Raw genomic sequence first — 22,300 nt, forward strand, 5'->3', positions numbered from 1 at the left:
GCGGAGGCGTGGGTGGAGCAGATGCGTGGGCAGCTGCCGCAGTTGGAGGTGCGTATGCTGAAGGGTCACGTGTTGTTGGAAGTCAACCTACCGGCACTGGACAAGGCGATGAGGGACAGTGCAGCTGGGTACTAGTGACGGAATACGGTACTTTCGTGTATGAATTTTAACACTTGAAAGAGTCTCTGAGTGGCGGGTCTGGTTCTGGATAGCACATGCTCCGGAATCAGTGGAACAAGCTTGAAGCGGCGCGTCTCCTCCAGAAAAGCCGGTGCCATTGTCCGACATCAGCGAGGTTGGCGGGGCGCAAATACAACGGGATATGCTTCGGTTGGAGATGGGCACGCTAGAGAGGAGTGCGACGAACGCGTTGCATTTGTCGGAGGTAGACAGCGAAGTCTAGTGGTAGTCGACTCTTGTAGCACATGTATTCTTGAAATGGATTATCGAACATATCTTCACTGGGATTAGACGCGAATCTCCAAGAGGTCGCCGATCATGACATTCCTACCAACAGGAAGATACACGGCGGTACTCACGCAAACTCCATTCTCAATCATACCACGTCCACACCCCCAACACACCCTAGGAACATCGCATCCACGCTCCCCTTCGTCTCCTTCTCCAGCCAGGTGTCCATCTCCTCGAACAGCTTCATCGCCCGCCCGCCCTGCTCTTTCTCCGCGCGCTTGCCCGGCCACATCGCCTTCTCATGAATGCCCACGTAGTTGACCTTGACCTCGCCCGTCTCATCCCCCGGCGCGAGCTTCGTGACGAGGTCGACGGACCACTGGTCGACCCCGTAGAAGCTCGCCTCCTTGATGTGGTGCCGCGCGTGCTCGTCCGGGGGGTTGTCGTCCAGGCCCCACTTGATGACGTGCGCGTCGAAGGCGATCGCAGTCCAGATGATGCCCGGGTGGGTGACAATGAGCGTGAAGGTGCGGGTGCCGGCGGCAGCATCGACAGTGCTGTTCACGGCGGAGATGGTGAGGTCGTGCTTGAGCGGGATGTCTTGGTGCTCCGCGCGTAGGGGGAGGTCGAATTTGTACGGTGTGAGGAACTGCGGAGATCGTTGGTTAGCTTCGGTGCAGCGAGCGGAGTACGTATGGCTACTTACAGCGGAGAAGGGGTACATGGTGTCCCAGTCACTGTTCCAGTCATCCATGACTTGGGTCTCAGAGGTAACTCCAGGGATGCTGAACTCTTTCGCGATACTGACAGCGAGATCGTGGAAACGGGGAGCAGCGTCCGCCGCAGCGACATGAAGGTGCTGTTCCTGGCTCGTAATCTGTATAGGCCGTCATTAGTCACGTTTCGCTATACACATTGCAGGCAAGACTCACATTCTCCATGTGGATGACGAACAGCCGCTTCTGGTGCATGTCATCGAAAGGTGACCGCATGGCGAAGAAAGCCATAGAGATCCCGGTGACCATCGACAACAAGATGACCGCACGAACGAGGATGCGGTGGCTGAAGCGGTGTACGAAGGGAATGACGAGAGGTACGATGTACGCTCCGTTGACGGCAACGATGTTCGCAATCATGTACTCCGCAGGTGCCTCCTCGCCAATGCGGCCGGTCTGCGAGACACCATAAGTAAAACTAGATAACTGGTTGACAGCCACGGAAGCTTACCAGGGGCACAAAGACATCCAAGACGGCGCAGGACAGCATGGTACCCGTGACGAGAGGGCTGATCTGGCCAAGTGCGTACGCCCAGAGCGAGATGTCATCGCCGGGGTTGGTGAGCATCGAGTTGAGCAACATGGCAGGAACAAGCGGTGCCGAGGACAGGAACAACGCGCCTCCCGACCCGATGTTGAACATCTGCGTCAGAACGGCAATGAAGGTTTGTAAGACGGCGATCGACGTGAACGCAGTCTTCTCCCGGATCCGACCGAAAAGGAGTTGAGAGGCAAGTGCTCCTGAGATCAGACGATTAGGTGAGCTCTGAACCATTAAAACAGAGGCCGGACGCACCTGTGAGCGCCGCCGGCCCATAGAGGAAGATGCACGCGAATATCGACGAGAACCAGCTCAATGAGCGACCAAGGACTGTATCCATGAGGAAGGCAACGACATTCGCTCCCACTGCCGCACCCACGAAGGAGCCCGTCACAACGAGGAAGCCGCGTGCCTGCTCCCCCACGAAACTTGTGCCCTTCTTGAGGGCCGGTGAGGGGTCGACGTAGGTAACGCGGGTGGCGATGAGGGCGAGGATAAAGCTGGTGGCATACATGATCTTGGCCGTGGTGAAGGAGTATACGAGGAACATGCCAAAGTATTGGAAGAAGACCGTCTGGGGCTTAGAGTAACCAGCACTTGCGAGTTCGGGAAGAGGCGATTCGGAAGAAGTGAGGTGGTGGAGGAGAGCTAGCGTGTTCTCGGCCATGTGTTGGGCGACGCCCGGTTCGATGTTTTCTACAAGGTCCTAGGGTGAGATCGTTAGATCCATACACCGTTTCTGGGAGTCCCTGAAAGCACCTTGCGCATATGATACAGGTAGCTGTTGCCGACAATGGCCATCTAGGTTGTGCGCTCAGCGACCAAACGCTGAGCAAACCGCGAGCACGGCAACTTACGTCTAGTCCGGTTACGTTCAAGTAAAGTTCGAATTGTCTAAAGTCGGTGCTGAGATTGTTATCAGCTTCAACAGTTCTTGCAGCCAAACAACGCATAAAATACCCACTCCGACAAGATGATTCCAGAGGTGAATATCTCATTAGCTATCACAGAGCCATACGGCCTAAAAATGACATCAGTTTGACAACCAGGGACGATGAAGGAGGATTATAGCGGGTAAATGAGAGGGCGTACCTAGGTACTTTTGAATAAGCTTTAATCATCTGTTCCGAGGTCGCCTGGAAGAGAAGCTCGGGGCCAGTAGTGCCGGCAGCTGCATCACACGACACCGTCAGCAACAAGGCGCAGGGAGGACAGAGCGAAATGTAACATGCCTTCTAGGTTGATGGCAGCTCGTATGCTGTAGAACGTACGGTTATCAGCAACGTCCAGTGCGGTATGAGAAATACAACGTACGTGTGTGCAATAGGGTGCTGGGTTGAGAATAGCTGTGAAGCATCCTGAAGCGATTCCTCCGCGTTGTTGAATACTTTAGACGACCCCCTTCAGCTCGTTATAGTTTCACAGACGGCAAAGGATACTCACAAAATACAATTGCATGTTTTGGTTCCCAAGTTGGCGTCCCCACGAGTACGCGGATACACTCCAGCATCACACCAACCGGGAGAGCATCGTCGGCCGCTCCGGGGGAAGGCAGCGTGCTGTCCAGGTGAGAGTTCACCAAGACCGCATGCTCTTTTCCCGCGTCCGTGCCGTCCGACAAGCGCACGACGATGTTCGTGAGGTCGACGTACGTCTTGTACAACCGACGGCCCATCATGTCGAACCTGCACACGACAGTCAACCGGCATTCTTTCTCCTAAGCGTGCACAACGCGCGCGTGCGTGGCATCACCGCAGGAGAGTCACGACGACGTACCGATGGTGCCCACTACCCCGTTGGTGCCAGACCTCGCATTCCAGCTTGCGCCCTGGCACGGCGCGCACGGCGTCATCGCACTGCGCGCGCACCTTCTCCGCCTGCGCGACCATCCACGCGTCCCCGAGCGCATGCTCCGCAGTGCCGACCGTGCGGTACCCGATGTCTTCAGAGAGGTATTTTGCGTGCGCGAGGATTTGGGCTTCCGAGATTTGTGGCAGAGATGTCGACGGGTTGATTCTGAGGAAACGTGCCAACCGCTCAATCAGACGACGGCGCGCGCGTTCTGGGGGAACGAGGTGCACTCACAGTTCGGTGATGGGCTCGGGTAAGGCTGCAGATGTATATGCGCGTCAGCGAGAAACCCGAGGGATGTGGACACAAGGCGTACCGTAGTGCTGGCGGTAGGCGTAGTAGGGAGCGAGGACGAAGAGAGGCGCGAGACACAACAGCGACCGAACGGGTCCCCATCGGGTGCGTGGCGCATTGCTCATGGTTTCACCCGCCGTGGCCTCGGGTAAATGGCCACAAAGGTTGAGGGGGGAGCGAAAGATACTTCTGAGGTGGTGGTCGCCAGCGAAGGAGGAAGCCTCGTCCACATCCGTCAGCGAACGCGTTCAACAGGCGCGCTTGCGGAGCGTCATCCGCAGGGTGTCATACCGGTCCTCCTCGCTACTAAGATTGCATATTGAACAAGCGCAGAAAGAGGTAAGATGTACAACATGACTGTACAGTCGCTCTCGAATCATTCTGCATCCCCACCTCCTCCTCTTCTCCGTTTGCTCTTGACCGCCTCCCGGTGCCGCCGCTTCCACCCAGCAGTAAGCTCGCCCTTCGTCTCCTCCCAACGCGTCTTGATAACCTCAGGCGTGTCCGTGCGGTAAAACCACGTACGCCAGTGGGTGGGGTCCAGCGCGCTTCTTCTCAGTCCTGCTTGCGAGGTGGGGAAAAAGAAGGGCCGTGATGCATCAAAGAACGTCATTTGGGACGTGTGGACTGGCTGGGCGATCATTGACCGAGTAATCGCGACAGTTGGAGGAGCCACGGGAACGGAGGTATCAAACGGCACGTCGTCGTCAAGCTCGAGGTCCAGATCGAGGTGACCCAACAGCGAGAAGCCAGCTGTCAAGAAAATATTGAATGAGTGAAAGGGGATATTCACGAAAGAGACAACCACTGACGTTCATCCTCGCGCGGAGCAAAGAGGTCCTTCAGCTTTTTCTTCTGCGAGACCGCTGCAGAGATTGCAGGTTTCGTCGGCAGTGCTTCCGGTTCTTCTGCCGGGACATCGACGTCCATGGTTGCGGCGTCAAGCTCTTCAATCGTAGAAGCCACCGCAGCTGCGCGAATATTTTCTTCATCCACGTCTGATCCAACGCTCTCAGCACCTCCCCAATCATCCTCATCACCGAACATGGCTTGGAGCAAACCGAGACTCTGCGAAGTCTCGGCAGCTAGCTCGCTTTTGGACTCCGTAGGTTCCGTCGACGTGCAAGTAGGCTTCGGCGGAAATGGCTTGGTCTTGGGTGCAGGAGGCGCTATAGCAGGAGCCATTTCCACATTCTCTCCGCTCGTTTCGCCGTCGCGCTCATCCTCTTCTTCGTCCTCTTCCGCTTCCTCGTCTTGCACGAGCAATTGATCCGCTTCATCTTCGTCGTCTTCACTGTCCGTCGAGGGGGGGCGAGGGACTTCGCGCGTAGATTGGGGAAAAGGGAGGGCCGCGGCGTTCTCCAAGAAGATCCCGGTCAAATGTTGAGAGCCCCATCGAGTCGGGTCGATCGTCCTCCTTCTCGCGCGTTCAGGCGGATCGCGCACACGCACCCGTTTCTTCTCCTTGCCACCCTTTTCCCGCACCCTCTCCCTCTCCCTCTCGATCTTCGCGACGTCAAGAGGGTCGGGGAGGGGGTGGTCGGGCCGCATGCGCATGGGACGGATGAGTCGACCGGTCGGGGTGACGCGCCAGCCTCCGCGCGTGGCGACGTTCTCGGGAGTGATGAGGGACATGTCGTTGGCGTGAACGCCCTGCACGCCATGAAGGCGGCGCCGCTTTCGCTTTGGCTCGTCTTCACTGGCTTCGGCGGTACGCTTCAACGCGTCGAGCTCCTTCTGGATCCTGGGGCAAGCCAGGAAGATAGGATTGAGAGCCAAGATAGTAAATAGTCAATGGATACGCACCTTTCCTTGAAATCAGGCTTTGCGTCACCCAACCGTAGCTTCGCTCCCTTCCAAGTGACACCGCTCAGTAGGTTCATGCCTGACCAACAAAGCATGTGCTCGGTCCAAGACGCAGGGCAGAAAGTGGGATAGTAAACTCACATCGCGCCAGCTTCCCCTTCGTTGTTTCTAGCGTGACATATGCGAACTTGCGCGGTTGGCCGACAGCGTCCAGGAGACCAAAGCCTTCCATAGATGTGACCGTGCCGAAGGAGGAAAGCCGACTGGAGAGGTCTTGCTGTGTGATGGCGGGAGTCAAACCTGAGATGTGTATTCGTTTGGTGATATTTTCATCCATGAGAGCCGTCGATGTGTTGCAGTCGGGCAAGTCAAGAGGAGGTGATCGTTGAAACTTGGAAAGCCTCGCGAAAACGACTCCTTCGGAATTTGCGTGGGCGCCTTGCTGCTCAGCGCCGCCCGGCCTTTCTCGGCCCGGGCTTGCAAGCGCCCCAGAGACCCTCGGAGACCGCCCCGCGGTGTGTGTCCACTGCTCGCCGCTAGCACCAGTGTTCTCTCTACTCCCCGCCTCCCTCGCTGTCTTCGAAGGTCTCGCGGCTCTTCGCGCGCGAAATGGATGCAAGGGAGATCACCGAACGGGATCTACGTCAAGGCCTCTTGGAGATATCGCGAGATTCTATTGCGGGTGCGCAGGTGGATGGGCTGCTGGTACGCGGAGGCAGGGCGGGACCGTCGGAGGAGGGGCGCGAGGCTCTAGGTGCGTTCTGAACGAAACTCTACATACATCCAGGGACGCATTTGACGCCCTTTGGCTCTAGGCTACGCGTTGTATCTGCAAGCAGTAGCTCTACACAGCGAAGCACTCCAAAATACCCCTCGTTTCCTTGTCCACTCCATATGTCCAGATTTTGAGTACATCCCGGACACCCTTACCACACTCACCGTCCAATGGTCCCTCATCGTTCCCGACATCCGATCCCTCGGCTTTCAGCAATTCCGAGAACTTCGACGTTTGTTATGCCGACGCAATCCCCCTTCTCCTGATGTCTCTGACACCACCGTGCAGGACCTCGCTAGGAGGCTTGGGTCCATCTCGAATGCACTCTGCGCATGGCGTCGAACCCCCGAAAAAACGCCCCTTCCCATCCCCAGTGCCCTCCCGGCGCCCGAGTCGTTCACATTGCCAGTGGCTAACATGCGCAAAACACGGTCGAGCTCCTCCAAGACGGCCGCACTACCACTGAAAGCCGATGTTGCATCCGCAAGCCGCATCAGCAGCAGCACTCGTAACACGCGAAGCAGGACCAAAGCAGAAGCACCAGTTGCCCAGTCGCAGCCTTCACACGCAACAGGTCCATTACCAGTTCCAGAGAAAGCATCACAAGAGCCTAGTGCGTAGCTAATGCTACTGAAAGATCTCCCAAGCTGACGGCCGACGGCTCCGCCGGTAGCGATTCCACCTTCGTCCGTCGAACCTCGCAGTCCGGTCCAGGTTCAATGGGCCATACCGCGTGCAGATGCCCGGTCAACGCCGAGTGTTGGTCCAAGGCCAACCGAGAGACCATTTATCTGGGCGAAAGTAAGCCGATTTCCTTCCACCTCTCCGTCGCTCACATTTTCATCCAGTCCCGCGAGGAGTTATGTGAAATCATCCCCGAGTACGGCAAACCAGGCCACTCCCTCGTTTGGGACGGCACAGAGACTCCGATACTCTTCATCAACGGCAAGGTCTCAGATGTTGAAGGATGGGGCGTCGCAGAAGCTTCCTTACGAATAGTGATGTGCGTACTTTCGCGTAATTATGTCGAGCTGTGGCTCATGCCGTACACGCAACGGATCCCCAGGCGGAAGGCTTATCAGTATCCTGCCTCCCAGGAATTGCTCAATGCCATTCAGCAGACGAGCATTTCCTCCCGAAATGAGGCATCATCCTCGGCCGTGCATACACATCCCTGTGATGAAAAGCCTGGGGCGGAAGTTGTGAGGGCAGAGAACGGACTATATGCGTTCAAGAATGGCGCGAACGCTGCGTACACCACAAGTAAAAGTGCGGTCCCGGCGTCGATGATACCCGCAACCTGCGACTGCGGTGTTAGAACCCAAGAGCGAGCCGGACGACATTCAGGCTTTACTGAATGCGCGCGACACCAACCAACTTCTCAATGTTATTCTGTGCCGGGAATCCCTCGTGGGATCACTGATTCTACCGGAAGATTGCGGTTGTGCATTCTTAGGCTTCTTCTTCATCTCTACAGTCAAAGTGACCAAGGTGCGCAACATGGTTCATGACAAACGGTGGTCCTAACGTTCTATATCACAGTCGTTGCCTGCGCTGAAGCCGCCCGCGAGGAGATGCAAGTTACTGGCGAGATCGCCTGGACATTCGAGCTCGTGTGGATCCCAGGAGGAGAAGACCCCGACATGCTTGAAGCCTGCAGTTCGACACCGTGGTGGAATCCTCCCGCGGAAGCTCCCTGTGGTCCCGCCGAACCGATACCTTTGAAGCATGCACACAGCCTCCTCCCGCTCCAACTCTTGGTTCCCCGCGACTTGATCACCGGCGATGTCAAAGGTTGGCACTGCTTGTCGTGCGGGCGCCTCAACCCCCAGCGGAACTTCTCCGCACAAAAGTGCGGCTCCTGCTCCGTACGTATTCTCCTCACACCGACGAGCCTAACCAATCACTGATGCTCTCCGTCTACTCTTCGCTTGCAGACCTCCAACGGATTATGCCCCATTGGCGTCCAACACGTCCGCGGCTCGCGGGGGGTCGATCCGGTTGCCTTCCCCTGGGACCGCCACGGCCCAAACACCTCCTGCACCTCCGCCGAGACTCCCGAAGGGCTCCGCGCGTTCACCTACACCCTCCCTCCCTCTCTACCCCACGTCCCACACCGTCCACCACATCTTCACGCGCAACCGTCCCGCCACCCAAGCCGAGCCCTCGCAGCTCTTCCGCGCGCTGCAAGAGATCGAGGTCCCGCACGAGGCTCCCCCCACCCCGCGCAGCGCCGGCACAGGAGCGGGTCGCCGGGGCCACGACGTACTCGAGGCGGTTCGACACGCGGGCGCGCGCGAGACGGTCCCGGCGTGCGTGCGTGCGGCGTGCGAGCTGATGGAGCGGCGCGCTCGCCTGGACGGCGCGTCCGAAAGGTCGCTCTCGGCGAAATCGCGATCTCGGCGTGGAGAGTCGGGGGGAACAAAAAGGTGAGCACTCCGCGCGGTGCGGGTGCGGGTGTGGGTGGTGCTTATGAGTGGTTCCGGCCCAGGGTGCTCTGTGGACGCGAAGCGTGCGCCCGTGGTCGTCCTGTCTCTGGGCGCGGACGTGGAGCTGACGTTCTGGCAAGAGGCGTCGACGCTACCCGGAGCACGCCCTGCATCGAACTCGGACTTTGCAACAACGTATCCGAAAGAAGATGGTACCCCCTACGACGCTGAGGGGCTCCTGATAGAAGAGTTGGTCGTTCAGACGGAGTTCCCGGCTGCAGCGGTTCCCAAAGTAGACAGCAAGACGAAGGGAAAGCCAAAACAGCTCGAGGAGGTTCTAATGGTCACGCTCTACCATGGCGATATGTTGGTTGTTGAGGGTGGTTTGTTTGAGGTGAGCCCGCAGTCCCTGGGCCATATTTCGACAGTTCTAACCAAAGATCCCAGTACTCGATGAAGAAAGCGGGGATGAGCATTAGTAAGTGCATCGAACCGTAGTCGTTTGTCGTCTATCTGACATCTTGCTCAGTGTTGGTAGGGAGCGGTTCCGTCTGACGGCTATGGATGATCATGCACATCCACTGCACGTAGGTACCAGTAAAATGTACGCATGTGCTGACATATCGAAGCCATGTTATTCATCTGCCACCAAACAATCCGTCTTCGCCTTATTCCACTCCGTGAGACAGAGCCTTGGCTTCCATCGTCCACGACTCGCATTTCAACCCCTCCCGCCGCTCTTTCGGTGTCGAGTCCCAGCCGGCCCATTCACAAAGATAGTAGACAACGACCCGTTCAAGCTGCACCAGCTCGTCCTGCTCCAACGCCGCGAGCCTCAACTCCGGGTGGCCCGTCACCAGAAGCCTTCTCCCGTTCCTAGTCTCGAAGCCGACTTCGGGAATCGAAGGAAGGGCACGGGCGCCGATCCACCCTCGATGGCGCAAGACGCACCAAACGACGAACATGACCAACCTGCCCTCTCAGTTGCTTCCTGGCGCTCCTTCGACCGTCGATCAAACCCGTCGAATCGGACTTGGTCAGCTCACACCTCTCGGTCCTCTGCCAGCTCCCCAGGCGATGCGGTCTCATTTTTGATGTCAACACCCACATGGCGCGAACGGTCACCGTGGCTCCCTCCGCCCGCTCCCTCGAACGCCCGTCAGCGGGTCCCCACCCGCGTCCGCGGACGTCCGCGCCTCTGCCTGTCGAACCAAACGCTCGCGTGCGCCCTTCCGACAGTTCACCCACCGGTGCGCGCCGCCCCCGGTCCCGTGCGCCTCCCCACGGCCGCCGCGCTGCATCCATGCATTCATCATGCATGGCCTCTCCGGCCGCGCTCACGCGACGACTGATGCGCTGCCCACGTTCTCACGACCGGACGCGACGGACGGCACGCGCACGACAGAGGGGCGTTCGCTGCTCCACCGCCACTCGCACTGCAATCACCCCGAAGACGACGACGGCACGCTCGTTCCGGCGACGGAGTGTCCCGAGCACTTGCGCCCGCGCACCGCGCGACCGGCGAAACCGAACGTCGGTGTGACCGTGGTGCGTGCGCGCCGCACATCGCGCGCCCCGCTCACATCGCATGAGCGGTGGGTGGCGACCCAGGCGGTCGTGTGCGAGGTGCGTCACGGTCGGTTCATCAGCAACACGGTGAACTCCCTGACGCCGCAACGTCTCTCAGGCCTCCAAAACACACCGCACCCAGCATGACGCATGCGTGATGCTTCCGGGCCCGCTCGCCGTGTCTCTGTGGCAGCATGATGACCACGCCGCCGCCCTGCTCTGTGCAGTCCCCGAGCGGAGCTCGCGGTGGTCTCAGTCGGTCGTGCATGTGACGCCGTTCATCAAGCACCTGAAGGCTGAACGCATGCGCATGCGAACTAAGTAGAGCGGACCAAGCATGGAAACACGGGATTGGCCGGCAGTCGTCTGCAACTCTGCCTTGGCTGGTTCGTCGGCCGCAGCCCGTAGGTGCGATTCTAACGGCTCTCGAGCGGTGGTGGCGCCGCGGCGGTCCAGATGTGGGGCATCTCGACGCGGCACGACGGTGGGGCTTGGCCGTTGGGACAGACGGCGAACTGTCCCAGTGCTGACCACGACGGCGGTCAAGTGATGATCGCACTACGCCTCGATATCTTCCTCGCGAAGCCCGCTCGTATCTCTCGAGAAGCTCAACCCATTCTAAACACGGCGCACTACCCAGACAGACCCAGCCAGAGTCTAACAGATGCCGCCGGCCGGCCAGAGCCGCGCAACGCACGCTTTCCAAGACGCCATCCACACGTGAGCAGAGCCCCGACTTTCTCGGACTCGGGGCTGGGCTCGCGCTTTCCTAAGCGCTTACCACACCACTCCGGCCCCTTCCCGCCGCCAGTCATCGACGGCGACATCTCCCAGTCGCCTCCCATGCCGAATGCCGCGTGAGCAATGAGTACTAGGGACTAGTGCGCGCCCTGCACCTTGATCTCCTCTGCGCCTAGACGCGGTTTGCACGCGGTACAGAGCCCAGGTCGCGAGGGTGCCCAGTGCTAGTGAGTGCCCAGTCGACTTTCAGGTACAACAAATAGCTCACGCGTGCACAGACTCTCTAAACACACGGCATCAAGAGGCTATAGCATCAGTTGTGAGAGCACGCGGCGGTCCTGGGTGGAGGAATCTACCATGACGACTCGCGAGATTTCCCGGGATGGCGCGACCACCTCACGAATCCGTGGGTGTTCATTTGGCTTGTCCAATGCTTCATCTCCGGTGTTGTCGGACAGCAGGCCATACCACGAATCCGCCCGTTCCAAGTGTGTACGTAGATGATCGAATGAAATATATCGACTACACACACTCCTCTTCGACCGTTCCACACCCGAACCCGACCCCTCCAACTTACTTGATACTCACCGTGGCGTGCACCCCGTACGATCGATCGACTTCAAGCCGACGCAAACCTCGCGCGGTCGACATCGCGGCGTCTTCCCGTCCTTGTTCTTTCTTCCTCGCCCCCTCCACCGACATCGCCCGCAACGCAAACGCCGCCCCGGTACCAACGTCGGCGTCGGAACGCGCACGCAAAAGCCCGGTCGGGCCACCGCCGACGTCCAGCAGTCGCGTGGACGAGAGGACTGACTCGAAAGCCGCCCCGGTCGGCCGACCGGGAGACGCGCGCGCCCGACCGGACGACGGAACGGGCGCCTGTGCGAACAGCGCGGGCTGCTGAAAAACTTGCGTGGGCCAGTCCCGAAACCCCGTACACCGACTACGGTCCGAGTCCGGGTCAGGGAGGAGCAGGCGGCCGGTACGCAGCGTCTGCTGGTGGACAGCCAACTTTTGAAAGGATTGCGTGCGCGAGTCCTCCGGCCGACGGTGGATGGGCGGCAGCGGGCGGGCGCCTCGTGAAACTGGCGTGCAGCTGTGGCCAGGGGCCGGTTACAGCTGGCCACAGATCCGGCGCACAGATTTGCTCGACCCGCGTGAGTCCATCCCAATCATCCATGACCGCCGGGTGCCGCTCGGGCCCCCGCGTCGGACTCCGAGCCCGTGCTTTGTGTTGTAACGCGAGTTCTGTGGCCGCGCGAACTGCTACACGATCGCGTCGTCGTCCATCGCCACGGCCGGCACTTGGTCGCGCGATCGAGCGAGCGCGGGACCTCGAGATGACGCGGGCCTTGCGTCGACGCGCCCCCGCCGTCCGAGCGCGAACGATCCGCCGAGTCCTGACGTCGTCGACGTCGGATCATCAATGCTTCAAATCGCCCACGGCCCGCCGCGTCGTCCCAGCTCGAGCCCTAGAATCAGCAGGGCGACGACCGGGAGTCCGAGGGCACAGGCACTCTATGCCCACCGTCGTGCGCCCCACGGTGTGCTCAGAGCCACACCGCGCACCGTCGCGCTGCACCGCACCGCACCGGGGGCTGCGGCTGCGGCTTCGTGCGCGTGCCAGCCCAGGCGCGCGCGTCACCGTCAGTGTCCTCGGGTAAGTGCCCACGTCCGAGTCCGAGTCCGGCGCGCGCGGACGACTTCCAGCCAGCAGCGGTGTCGGCGCGTCAGGCACACGTACGCACGTACAGCGCAAGTACTGCCCGGTCTGCGGCGTGTGTGCGCGCAGAACAGCACGGCGCTTGGAATCGGATGGCCGACACGAGGCGACGTGTCGCTGTAGTTGGGTAAGTGGCTGGAGGGGGCACCGGCGCAAAGACGTGCGGGCGATGGCGATGGCGATGGCAGCGGTCGGACGTTCGGATGTTCGGACGTGACGTCCGTCGCCGTCGTCGCGCGGCCGCTGCAATTCGAGAGGAGGCCGTCGTCGTGCGCGCGTGGGTCGTGTGGACGTCCGGTTCTCAGCAGTGCCGATTCCGGAGGAGCGTGTCGAGGGCGGGCGAACGGTTGCGTGGGTGGGTGGACATGGTTCCGCGGATTTCACAGATGGCGACGGGGAGGTTCCAGCGCGCGCGCCTCGGGGCCTCGGACTTCGGCCATACGTACATACGTGCCCAACGCCATCGATGAGAATGAAATGTCGCCCGGGGGGTTGACTCATCCAGGATCCTGCAGCAGAGCGGGACGTGGGTCCACGTCAAATCCCGGGGATGGGTTACTAAGAACGCGCGCGAGAGACGACCCGCCACCCACCCGCCGTCCACCCACCGACACCGAGATCATCTGCTTGCCCACCGTCCCAGGGCCGGCCGTGGTCAACCCGCACCACTAATCGAAATCCCCAAACCCCAGGCCACAAGCGCCGCCCGTCCGACCCCACCACGAACTCGCGACGCGCGGGCCGAGCGCGAGCGCCACAGGCGCCCCTAGCGGGTTTTTCGGGCCTTGGCCACAGCGGCAGGCTGCAGCGGCGAGACGACGATCAAAGGCCTGCCTGACAAAGGGGGTGCGCCGGCGGGTCGCGCGGCGGCATTGGCATTGGCATTGGCGTCCACACGCAGCACCGGCCGGCATCAGAGACGGCAGACTCGCAGGCGCATGCGCAGGTCGCTCGCAGCCCGAGTCCCGACCGACCGCCGTCGGCAGCGGGTCTGATGGGGGAGCCAGGACGGGGACGGGGAGGGACGGGGACGGGATAGACGGGGACGGGGTGGACGGGGTGCGCTCGACTCGAGTGCTCCTCGGGCGAGACGGCGCGGACTTGGGGGCGCCTAGGCGACGGCACAACGTAGCGCGCACGGCATATGTACGCACATAGCCGCGCCGTGCGGCACGCCGAGCTCGCCCGCCGCACACGCACGCACGCGGAAGGCGCTCCGAGGACGCGTTCGAACGGGAACGCGCTAGCCCGTAAGGACGGCCGTGCGTGCGGTGTGCTGCGCGGGGGGCGACCGGCCACGCAGGACCACGCAGGATGACGTCGCGGATGACCCGCGCGCGCGCGCGCGCGAGGCCCGTCGGCGTCATCCGCCGCTCATCGCCCATCGCGGCGTGCGTGTCCCGCGAGGCGGCTGCGGTACTATCTACGTGTGGCCGGTGGCGCTTCAATCCATTCTCGTCGCGAGAGATCCAACGCTGGAAACGTACCTGCTTCGCTGGTGTGCGGGGCACGGAGCTCGGATGTTAGATGCGAGCTTGGGGCTTGAAGTCTCGATGTCTTGATGCACGCAGGCACACAGAGGGGTTCGGGTGTTCGAAGGGGGGTTCCATTCCGTTGCGATGCGGGTACTCGTACAATGACGCAAATGCAGAGACAACAGACGACGACGGCGATGATGATGAGGAGAGACGGAGGCGCAATGAGAGTGTGGCGGCGCGCGGTGGTAGTGGGGGCGGCCGAGTGGGAGCAGGAATGGGGGGTAAAGGGGGTAAAACTACACTAATACGTTAGGGGAATAAGAGAGAGCGAATTATACGAAGGATCTCCTAGCTGTAGCGAGAGCGGGGGCGCACTGAGGCGAAGGCGACGCGAGGCGATAACTTATTACGCCAAATGGTAGAATTTTGTACACCGAAGGTCGAAGGCGGGGGAAAGCGGGCGCGCGTTATGCACGCACGGGTACGGCTTGCGGCGCGGCGTGATGCGGCTCCGAGTGGAAGTGCGGGAGGGGGAACGCGCGGAGGATGGCCATCGCGGAATGACGCGCGCCGCGCGTGGCTTGCGCTATTGTGGGATCGACGTGGTGTGCGGCGTGCGCGTGCGGGTTCGCGGAAAAGTCGAGCTCTTCCTTGGCGGGCGCGGGGGCGGACACGGGGACGTGCTCGGGTGTGCGGGGGAGGGAGACGGAGTCAAAGGAAGACTCGGAGTCGACGTCCATCTCCGAGGATGACGCGGACCAGCGCGAGCCGAGGGGCGAACCGGAGCTCGTGCGGCGGTGGTGGGTCTTGCGGCGCGAGGCAGCGCAGGGGACGGGGACGGCAGGGCGGGCGACAGCGAGGAGCGCGTCGTGGTGTGCGAGGAGGTCGGCCTCGGAGACGGAGAGCTCGAAGTCGAGGACATCGAGGAACTCGCGCTCGATGCGGCCGATGTCGCGCTTGCCGAAGACCCCAGTGCAGAGCGCCCAGTGGACGTTCTTGAGGGTGGAGTCGTTCAGGTACTGGAGGCACAGAATGAGAAGATGCGCGAGATGACGTCTGCGGTGAACACATACCTTGTTGGCGAGGATGAGGGCGCCGAGGAAGACGCGCTCGTGGGCCCATTGCTCAAGAGCGATCTGAATGTGTGGCTTGGCGCGTTCGATGTAGACAAGGGTCACGAGGAGAGCGGGGACCTTGACCTCGGCCTTGTGGAGGACATCGGTGACAAAGTTGAGGAACTTGGTGTGTTCCGTGCTGCGGGAGAGGCTGCGACCCCTGCGGGAGGACGAGGGGCGGCCCAGGGCGTAGTCGACGGTCTCCGCGACTGTGTCGACAACATGTTCTATGCGAGAATGAGCAGCCGAAAGAGGGAAAGAAGAAAAAAGGAGACGTACCAATGAGACTGCGGCTCATGTCGACCTCTACCAGCTCGAGGAGGGCCGGGGAGTGGGAAGAGGGGTCGACGAGGCTGGCGGGGTGGAGTGGTGATGAAGACATGGATGTGGAGGTGGGAGCGGTGGCTGGGATGGAGCGGCGGGCTCGGGAGGGGGCGGAGTGGTGGGGATGGCATGGCGGGAGGGAGGGTGTATTTAACAAGTGCGGGCGGGGGAGGGCACCAGCCAGTCGTCCGATCTGAGATCGAATGAACGCGGGACAGGCGCCGGTCGCAGGCGCAGGCGGTGATTGTCTCCGCAGGGATCGGGACGGCGCTCATTGGCCTGGGTTGACTCAGGCCGCCCGTCGACGCGTCCCCGCCGCCGCGCTCGTAAGCGTCCTCCGCCTGCCCCCGCCAGATCCACCCCGCCCGATCCCCTCCCACTCAGCCTGCGTTTGTCACCCGAGCTCGTCCACTCAGCTCCCCCGCTGCTGAATGAGCCTGCTCGCACCTTCCTTGCATCCCAGCCCCCGTCCACGGCCCCATCCAGCCCCATGCTCTCCCCACCCAGACCGCCGCGATCCCCCCTGTCGTTCGAGACCGCCGCGCCGACGAGAACGTCCTCAACTGTCTACTAAACACCCCCGCGGCCCAGACCATCACCGGCGTTCCATCCGCCCACTCCCGCCGCGACCGCCACCCCTACTTGCCCTCCGGTCCGCGCGAGCCCAGACTCTCGCCGGCGGGCCTCGCGCACCCCGCCCTCGCACGCCCTCGCGATTCGCCCGCGCGCACGCATCGCGAGAAGCCGCAGAAAAGTGCAGGCCCCCTCCGCCGCGGTTCTGGCCGTGCGTGGGCCGGGGGGTGCGCGCGGCCGCCCCTCGCGTGCGTCCGCGTCCACGTTCGAATCGACGCAGACGCGGGGGCGGGATCGGCCAAGGGCGCGTCTTCCGAGTTCCAAGCAGCTGCTGCAGCCCGCGGCCTGTCAGCGCTGTCAGCCGCCAGCGGGCGCCGCACCGCCAAATAATCCGATAGATGCACCGTCCCCCCAGCTCGCGCCCTCGGCCGTCCAACGCCCGGTTCGCCGCGCACGACGCCAGATATTAATCTGGCGTCGGCTAGCGGACGTCTGCCCGTCGTCCTCGGACGTCGCCCTCGCTCGCGTTCCCCCCTCGCTCGCCCGCATCAAATAAACCCGTCCCAGCGCGTGCGAAATTGACGTCCTCCCTGCGCTCGGCGCGGCCGGTCCCGCCCACGCTCTGCACGCCCCGACGCGGCCGTCCACTCCAAACCTCACCTCGCACAATGCATCAATTATCCCGCTCGGGCCTGTGCCACCCACCCGGGAGGGTGCTTACGCGCCCGGGTGCGTACGGCCCCGATCCAATCTCGACGTTATACCTGCGCAGGCGCCCGCCCGCGGCAACGCCGAGGCGCACGAGCGACGAGCCGAGCTGGCCACCACACGGCCCAAGAACGACCCGGCGCGAGACGGGAGCTCTGCGTCGCCGCCCGACGCCCGACGCCCGACACCCGATCGACGATCGTTCGTTGCTGGGGCCGAAAGCGTGGCGCGTCGCCGCCTCAGCAATCGTTCGTGCGAGCTCGCGTGTTCGAGACGTGGCGAGCGGGGGGGTGCCGCAGCGCGGTGCTCGAGGTGCCGCAGCGATCTCCCGCATCGCGCCGCTGCGCGCCGGGCCGGCGGCAACGTGGTCAAACGGGGTGACGAGGGCGCTTGTCGCGCGACGTCGTGCACTCGTGTCGAGAGAATGTCCTCGACGGTGCGCGAGAGCACGCCGGCGGCGGCGGCAAACCGGGCGCGCGGAGACGGCCCGGGCTGACTTTCCGCGCCCACGCGCGCGCGCGACGGAACGGCAACCGCGCCAGCCGGAGCGCATGGAAATGGACCGGACGAGGCTCGCACACGCTGCGTGTGCTGGAGCACGCAGTCGGATGTATCCCGATGGCACGCGCCGCCGCGGCTTGCGGCCCCACGACGGCATTCATCGTCTTCTCGAATGTTGACGTTGAATCTCCCCCGTCGTCTCCGCCCAGGTCGTGCACATTCGCCGCGCGGATCCGGAGGCGCTCGGCGCGCGTGGTCGCCGCGGCGAGCCCGGCCACGAGCCAACGGTGCAGGCACTACTTCGTACGGCGGAACTCGGTCTCGTCGTCTTACATACAGCAGGAAGTTCGGTGGCCACCGACACCGTGACTTGCGCCCTGACCGAGCCTGCGCACCGAGCCGACCTGGACCGTGAACGTCAGCGCAGACCGCAGCGCTCCTGCCGCCCCATGGCAGCTCCGTCGTCACTAGTTCACTAGTGGGCCCGACGCGATCCGACCCGAGCCGTCAAATTCGGATATACTCGTCGAGGACACCCTCGCCGAGGAGTGGCAGGCGCGCGCGCGTGCGGGCTCGGCACGTCGGACGACGGGCATCGTTCGGATTTGAGGGGTGAGGGCAGGCCGAGTCTGCGCACGTAGTACGTCAGGCAATCGGAATTCGGGCGAGCTCGGGGGGCCCGTGGCTCACCTGCTCAGATCTCAGACAGTCTGCTCGTTCGCGGCCCACGCGTGCCGCCCGCTCACGTCCCGTCTGCGCAATCGCAGTGGGTCGGAAGTGGGTCGGAGCGCATGGCGCGCATGATCAGCTCCTGCAGTGGCCGCATTCCGGGCTTCTTTCCGAGTGCCGGCGCTCGCGCGCGCAGGACCGCCGGTGGGGCTTCCAGTATAGTTACTGCAGCTACTATTAGCTAGGTCTGCGCAGCAATCTAAGCGCCATTAAGCGCCTGCGACGTCTCGGGGGCTCTGCTTTGAAAGACTCGACACCGCCGCTATAAGCGACACAGCTTCGACGTGCACGACTGTCGCCTTCGTCTTCGCAACGCCGGGGTTCGGGATGACTGGTCGTGAGTGGGAGGACGGTTTGAGCGGAGAAGCTGAGTCATCGGCAGCATCTTCCGAATTCGAATGCGCGATCGGGCGCTGCGGCTGCAGGTCCGTTTGTCAGCGGATCTGTGAGGTCCTTCGGTCGGTGAGTGGGATGCGAAGGCGAGATGATGTCGACAGCTCGCTACGTCCAATGTATCAGAGACACGCACAGAAGCAGGACTGATGTATTATGTCCTGGGGAAGGACGATGACTGCAGGGACGTATATGGATATCCGGATACTCACCGCCCGGCCGTCCCGATAGAGCGAAATGACTGGATGACGGCAGACCTTATTGGGCGCTTGTGTCGGCTGGCGCGGTCACGCCCCTCGCGAACACGCTCAGCACACGCGCGTCGAGGGTGCGCGCACGAAGAGGTGCGAAATGGCGGTGATCAGTGGCACCGCCGCCCGCACCGACACGCGCACTCCGCCACCCACAGTGCTTGCACGCGCCCGCCGCACCGCGTATCTGCATAACGAGGGTCCCCGCCACCCGCGTCGCGCGCACCCTCGTCCTTCCCGTCTTCTCCTCCATCACGCACGCGCCCACCCCCGCATCGCATCGTTGTGGGGATTCGAAGAACGCTCGGGCGTCCGACTTTCGCGCCCGAGCCGCTTCCCCGCACCGCACCGCACGCACGCACACACGTCCGACGGCGCGCCTTCCATTCGCAGCGGGGCGCAGTCCGGTGCGCGCGCGCGCCAGCCTCGTGCGCCGCCGTCACCGAAGCTTTCGGGGGGCCGACGTCGCGCGTCGTGCGCATGGGGCGGGGGAACAGGCGAGTGGCCCCATCGATGCCAATGTCGACGTCGGAGGGGCAGCATCGCGCCCTTGCGCTCATGGTACGCACGGCGGGCAGCAGTACGATCGCTATCTCGATGCGGTCCGGCAGGTGGTCCGAGATCTGGAAGCACGTGCGGGCGGCCACTCAGATCAGGGACCGTCCTGCGCTCTACCATAATTAAACATATCCAGTTTGTGTGCGTACGCCGCCTGGACGACGACGACGGCGGCGGCGGCGTCGGCTCGTCCTCCTACGCCCGAAACTGATCGGACGACAGCTGGCCGCGTACGCAGGCTGCCTGATTCGCGCCTCCGGATCCGCCTGCGCGCGACAAATGCGCCAGCGCGCGCCCGCGGACGTGATGTGCTGTGTGCGGTGCTGCGCGCTGTCGACCCTTCGCGAGGTTCCTGTGTCCGCTTCGCACTGCATCGCCCGTCGATCTCGCGTCGGCCGGACAATGGCTCGTCCTGCCTCTTTGGCGAGCACGACAATGGCCACTCAGCGGTGCTGCGAACTTCCCGGGTGCGTCAGTTTTCATCTTTCGTCGTCCACCCCGCCCTGGGCTCACTCGGGCGTCCACGCCTGCACGGGCCATCACGGTGCTCATATATGCGATCCTGATCTCCCGCCGCGCACTCTCTTTTGTCGTCTCGTCTGAGCGTCGCGTACCGGCACAACCGATCACTGCGCCCGTCTCGACGCCCACACGTGGAGCGCGTCGGTTCCCATTCTGGGCCGCCCCAACGCGCCCCGTCGGGATTGTGGCCCAGATTAGGCAGCGAGCCTGCCCCGAGTCGGCGACGGCGCGTTTGACTCCTTGCGACCCCCCGCGCTCTCGCCGACGCGGCACGTTCGGTGCGTTTCACGTCCGCGACGGCCCCCCCACGCGTCGATCGCGCCCGGCGTCCAGAATACCCAGCTGCTCATGCACGATACATGCGTGCAGCTGTCAAATCCATGCCGTTCGCGACGACGACGACGACGAACGGCGAACGACGAACAAACGACGACGGCCGCGGCCGCGGGATGATGATCGCGGAATCGTGCCCGCCGCCGAGCGGCTCGGGGTTCGACGTTCGTCTCTCGCGGACACGCACTTTACGTCGCCGTCGCCCGCGTCGCCCGGACGTCGTCCGTCCACGTCCACGTCCCCCTCCGCGCCGTGGGTGTTCGCTCTCCGGGACTCTCGGGCTCCGGGCGGCGGGCGCTCAGCGCGACGCGGAGCGTCCCTTGCCGGCGCCGGCGCGGGGCGCAGGCCGCCCGAGCTGTCTCGTCGTCGGTTTGATGCTCGGAGTCGACGCGCGCCACGACTGCCAGGGTTGGCAGAACGTGCCAAGGCGGTCGGCGCTCGCTGCGCCCTTTTCGAACATGCATGTGCAATGAGTAGTATGTAGCGTGCCTGGGGCGGGACGAGCACGAGCTAAAGTGTGTTGTGAATCGTGATGTGAGCTCGTTGTGCCTGCGCCGATCTTTCTGTGACTTGTCGGCTGCTGCCACTTCAAATTCTCTACGCTCGACCTCGGCGCGCACGCTGCGACGCGGTGCGGAAATTGTGCGCCGTGCGCGAGGCAAGCAAGTGCGTAGGGCGCGCGCGCACGAATCGTGCATGTGCCAAGTGCGCAATGTACCTGCGGGACCGGGCTGCCCTCGGGCGGCCTGAAGGGAGGGAGGGAGCTAGCGCGGCTGGTTGCGCTCTGCCGCCCTCGACGGCTTCGCAGAGCGGCCAGGGTTCTGCTTCTGGTCCTGGTGCGCTTCCGGGGTGCGGGCAGGGTGCGCCCAGGCGGTCGTTCAACGTTTCGGACCGCGCGACTGTTCGACGTCGACGGACGGCGGCATCCCCAAGGAAGCCATCATGCCGATCCCGCTCCCGGCGTCCTCGTACGGTCGGAAAGAACATCGAAGCTGGGCGGTGATTACGGGGGGTGTGCGTGCCGGGCGTAGCCTAGCACACATCGGTATGTACGTGCTCGTCGCACACCGAGATGCGCGCCCATTCGTCGCCTGCCGCTCCATCGCCTACCCGCGACCACCGAGGAAAAGGAAAGTCCAGTCAACGTGGTCGACGCGTCGCTCGTCGCACAGACTCGGCGCACTGCGTTCCCAAGCCCACCGTTCCCCGTCCTATCCGCTCGTGTGGTCCGCTGCGCGACAGACCACAGTCCACCCGCGCCCAAGAGCACCCGGGCGCGTCAGCCGTTCCCACCTGAGCAGAGGACGCGGGCGTCCCGCGATGCTCGCGTCTCTGACAGGACCGCTCAACCAGACGGACGCGGGACGGTGCACGCGCCTCGCGAGTCTCGAGGCGCAAAACACCCGTTGACCAGAGCGAAAGCGCCGCGGTTCACGGACGCGTTTCGCCGGGCCCCGTGCACGTCGGTCTCCTCGTCCAGGATCTTCAGAGCGCGCAGGCCGTTCCGAGTGCACACTCTCTAAAGTCAAGACGTCCGCCCGTGACTTCGGCGCTTCGACCTCACCTTCGACACACACTCTCGTCCACCTGAGCCTACTAGTAGAAGCCTAGACGTGGACGTCGGCAAAGGCGCAGAAACCCTACAGACGATCAGCCAAGTCCGGTCGCGCAGGCCACAGAATGATGCCAACCCCGACCCGACTGTAGCGCGTTGAAGCCCGGGTGGGAGCGGGTGGACGCACCGAGGCGCCTCCGGCAGAGGTGTTCGAAAGCAGTTCGGATTTGTTCGTCGGGCGATGGCCTGGAGAGAGGTCGGGGGCGTCGAGGGCGGTCGGTGCCGACAGTGAACGCGAGGAGGATCAGCATCGGCCGCCTGCAGAGAATAAGCAGTCGTCGAGT

The 22,300-nt window shown here is 62.8% G+C and overlaps 4 protein-coding genes across 4 annotated transcripts; 1 reads left to right on the forward strand and 3 right to left on the reverse strand.

The window, feature by feature from the left end:
- Window positions 1-556: 556 nt before the first annotated feature.
- Window positions 557-3,998, reverse strand: BXZ73DRAFT_48526 (uncharacterized protein; the record flags this gene model as incomplete). Its single annotated transcript, XM_048020071.1, has 14 exons — window positions 557-1,060; window positions 1,118-1,288; window positions 1,344-1,583; window positions 1,639-1,928; window positions 1,984-2,434; window positions 2,488-2,529; window positions 2,586-2,634; window positions 2,693-2,749; window positions 2,821-2,960; window positions 3,039-3,115; window positions 3,172-3,413; window positions 3,505-3,744; window positions 3,814-3,838; window positions 3,896-3,998. 14 exons carry the CDS (start codon window positions 3,996-3,998, stop codon window positions 557-559), a joined length of 2,631 nt encoding a protein of 876 aa, XP_047876862.1.
- Window positions 3,999-4,249: 251 nt separating this feature from the next.
- Window positions 4,250-6,016, reverse strand: BXZ73DRAFT_90541 (uncharacterized protein; the record flags this gene model as incomplete). The annotated part of the gene is made up of 4 exons (XM_048025673.1): window positions 4,250-4,626; window positions 4,686-5,617; window positions 5,680-5,758; window positions 5,821-6,016. 4 exons carry the CDS (start codon window positions 6,014-6,016, stop codon window positions 4,250-4,252), a joined length of 1,584 nt encoding a protein of 527 aa, XP_047876863.1.
- A 2,565-nt stretch (window positions 6,017-8,581) lies between these two features.
- On the forward strand, window positions 8,582-9,381 carry BXZ73DRAFT_48479 (uncharacterized protein; the record flags this gene model as incomplete). The annotated part of the gene is made up of 3 exons (XM_048020064.1): window positions 8,582-8,702; window positions 8,889-9,277; window positions 9,331-9,381. Coding segments are annotated over 3 exons (561 nt in total), but the record flags the coding sequence as incomplete, so codon positions are not given.
- Window positions 9,382-14,861: 5,480 nt separating this feature from the next.
- On the reverse strand, window positions 14,862-15,891 carry BXZ73DRAFT_90542 (uncharacterized protein; the record flags this gene model as incomplete). The annotated part of the gene is made up of 3 exons (XM_048025674.1): window positions 14,862-15,413; window positions 15,468-15,736; window positions 15,789-15,891. The coding sequence occupies 3 exons, from the start codon at window positions 15,889-15,891 to the stop codon at window positions 14,862-14,864; spliced, it is 924 nt and encodes a 307-aa protein (XP_047876865.1).
- Window positions 15,892-22,300: the final 6,409 nt, after the last annotated feature.

The sequence above is a fragment of the Epithele typhae genome, assembly GCF_022376455.1.
Source record: "Epithele typhae strain CBS 203.58 chromosome Unknown BXZ73scaffold_31, whole genome shotgun sequence".
Classification (NCBI taxonomy): Eukaryota; Fungi; Basidiomycota; class Agaricomycetes; order Polyporales; family Epitheliaceae; genus Epithele; species Epithele typhae.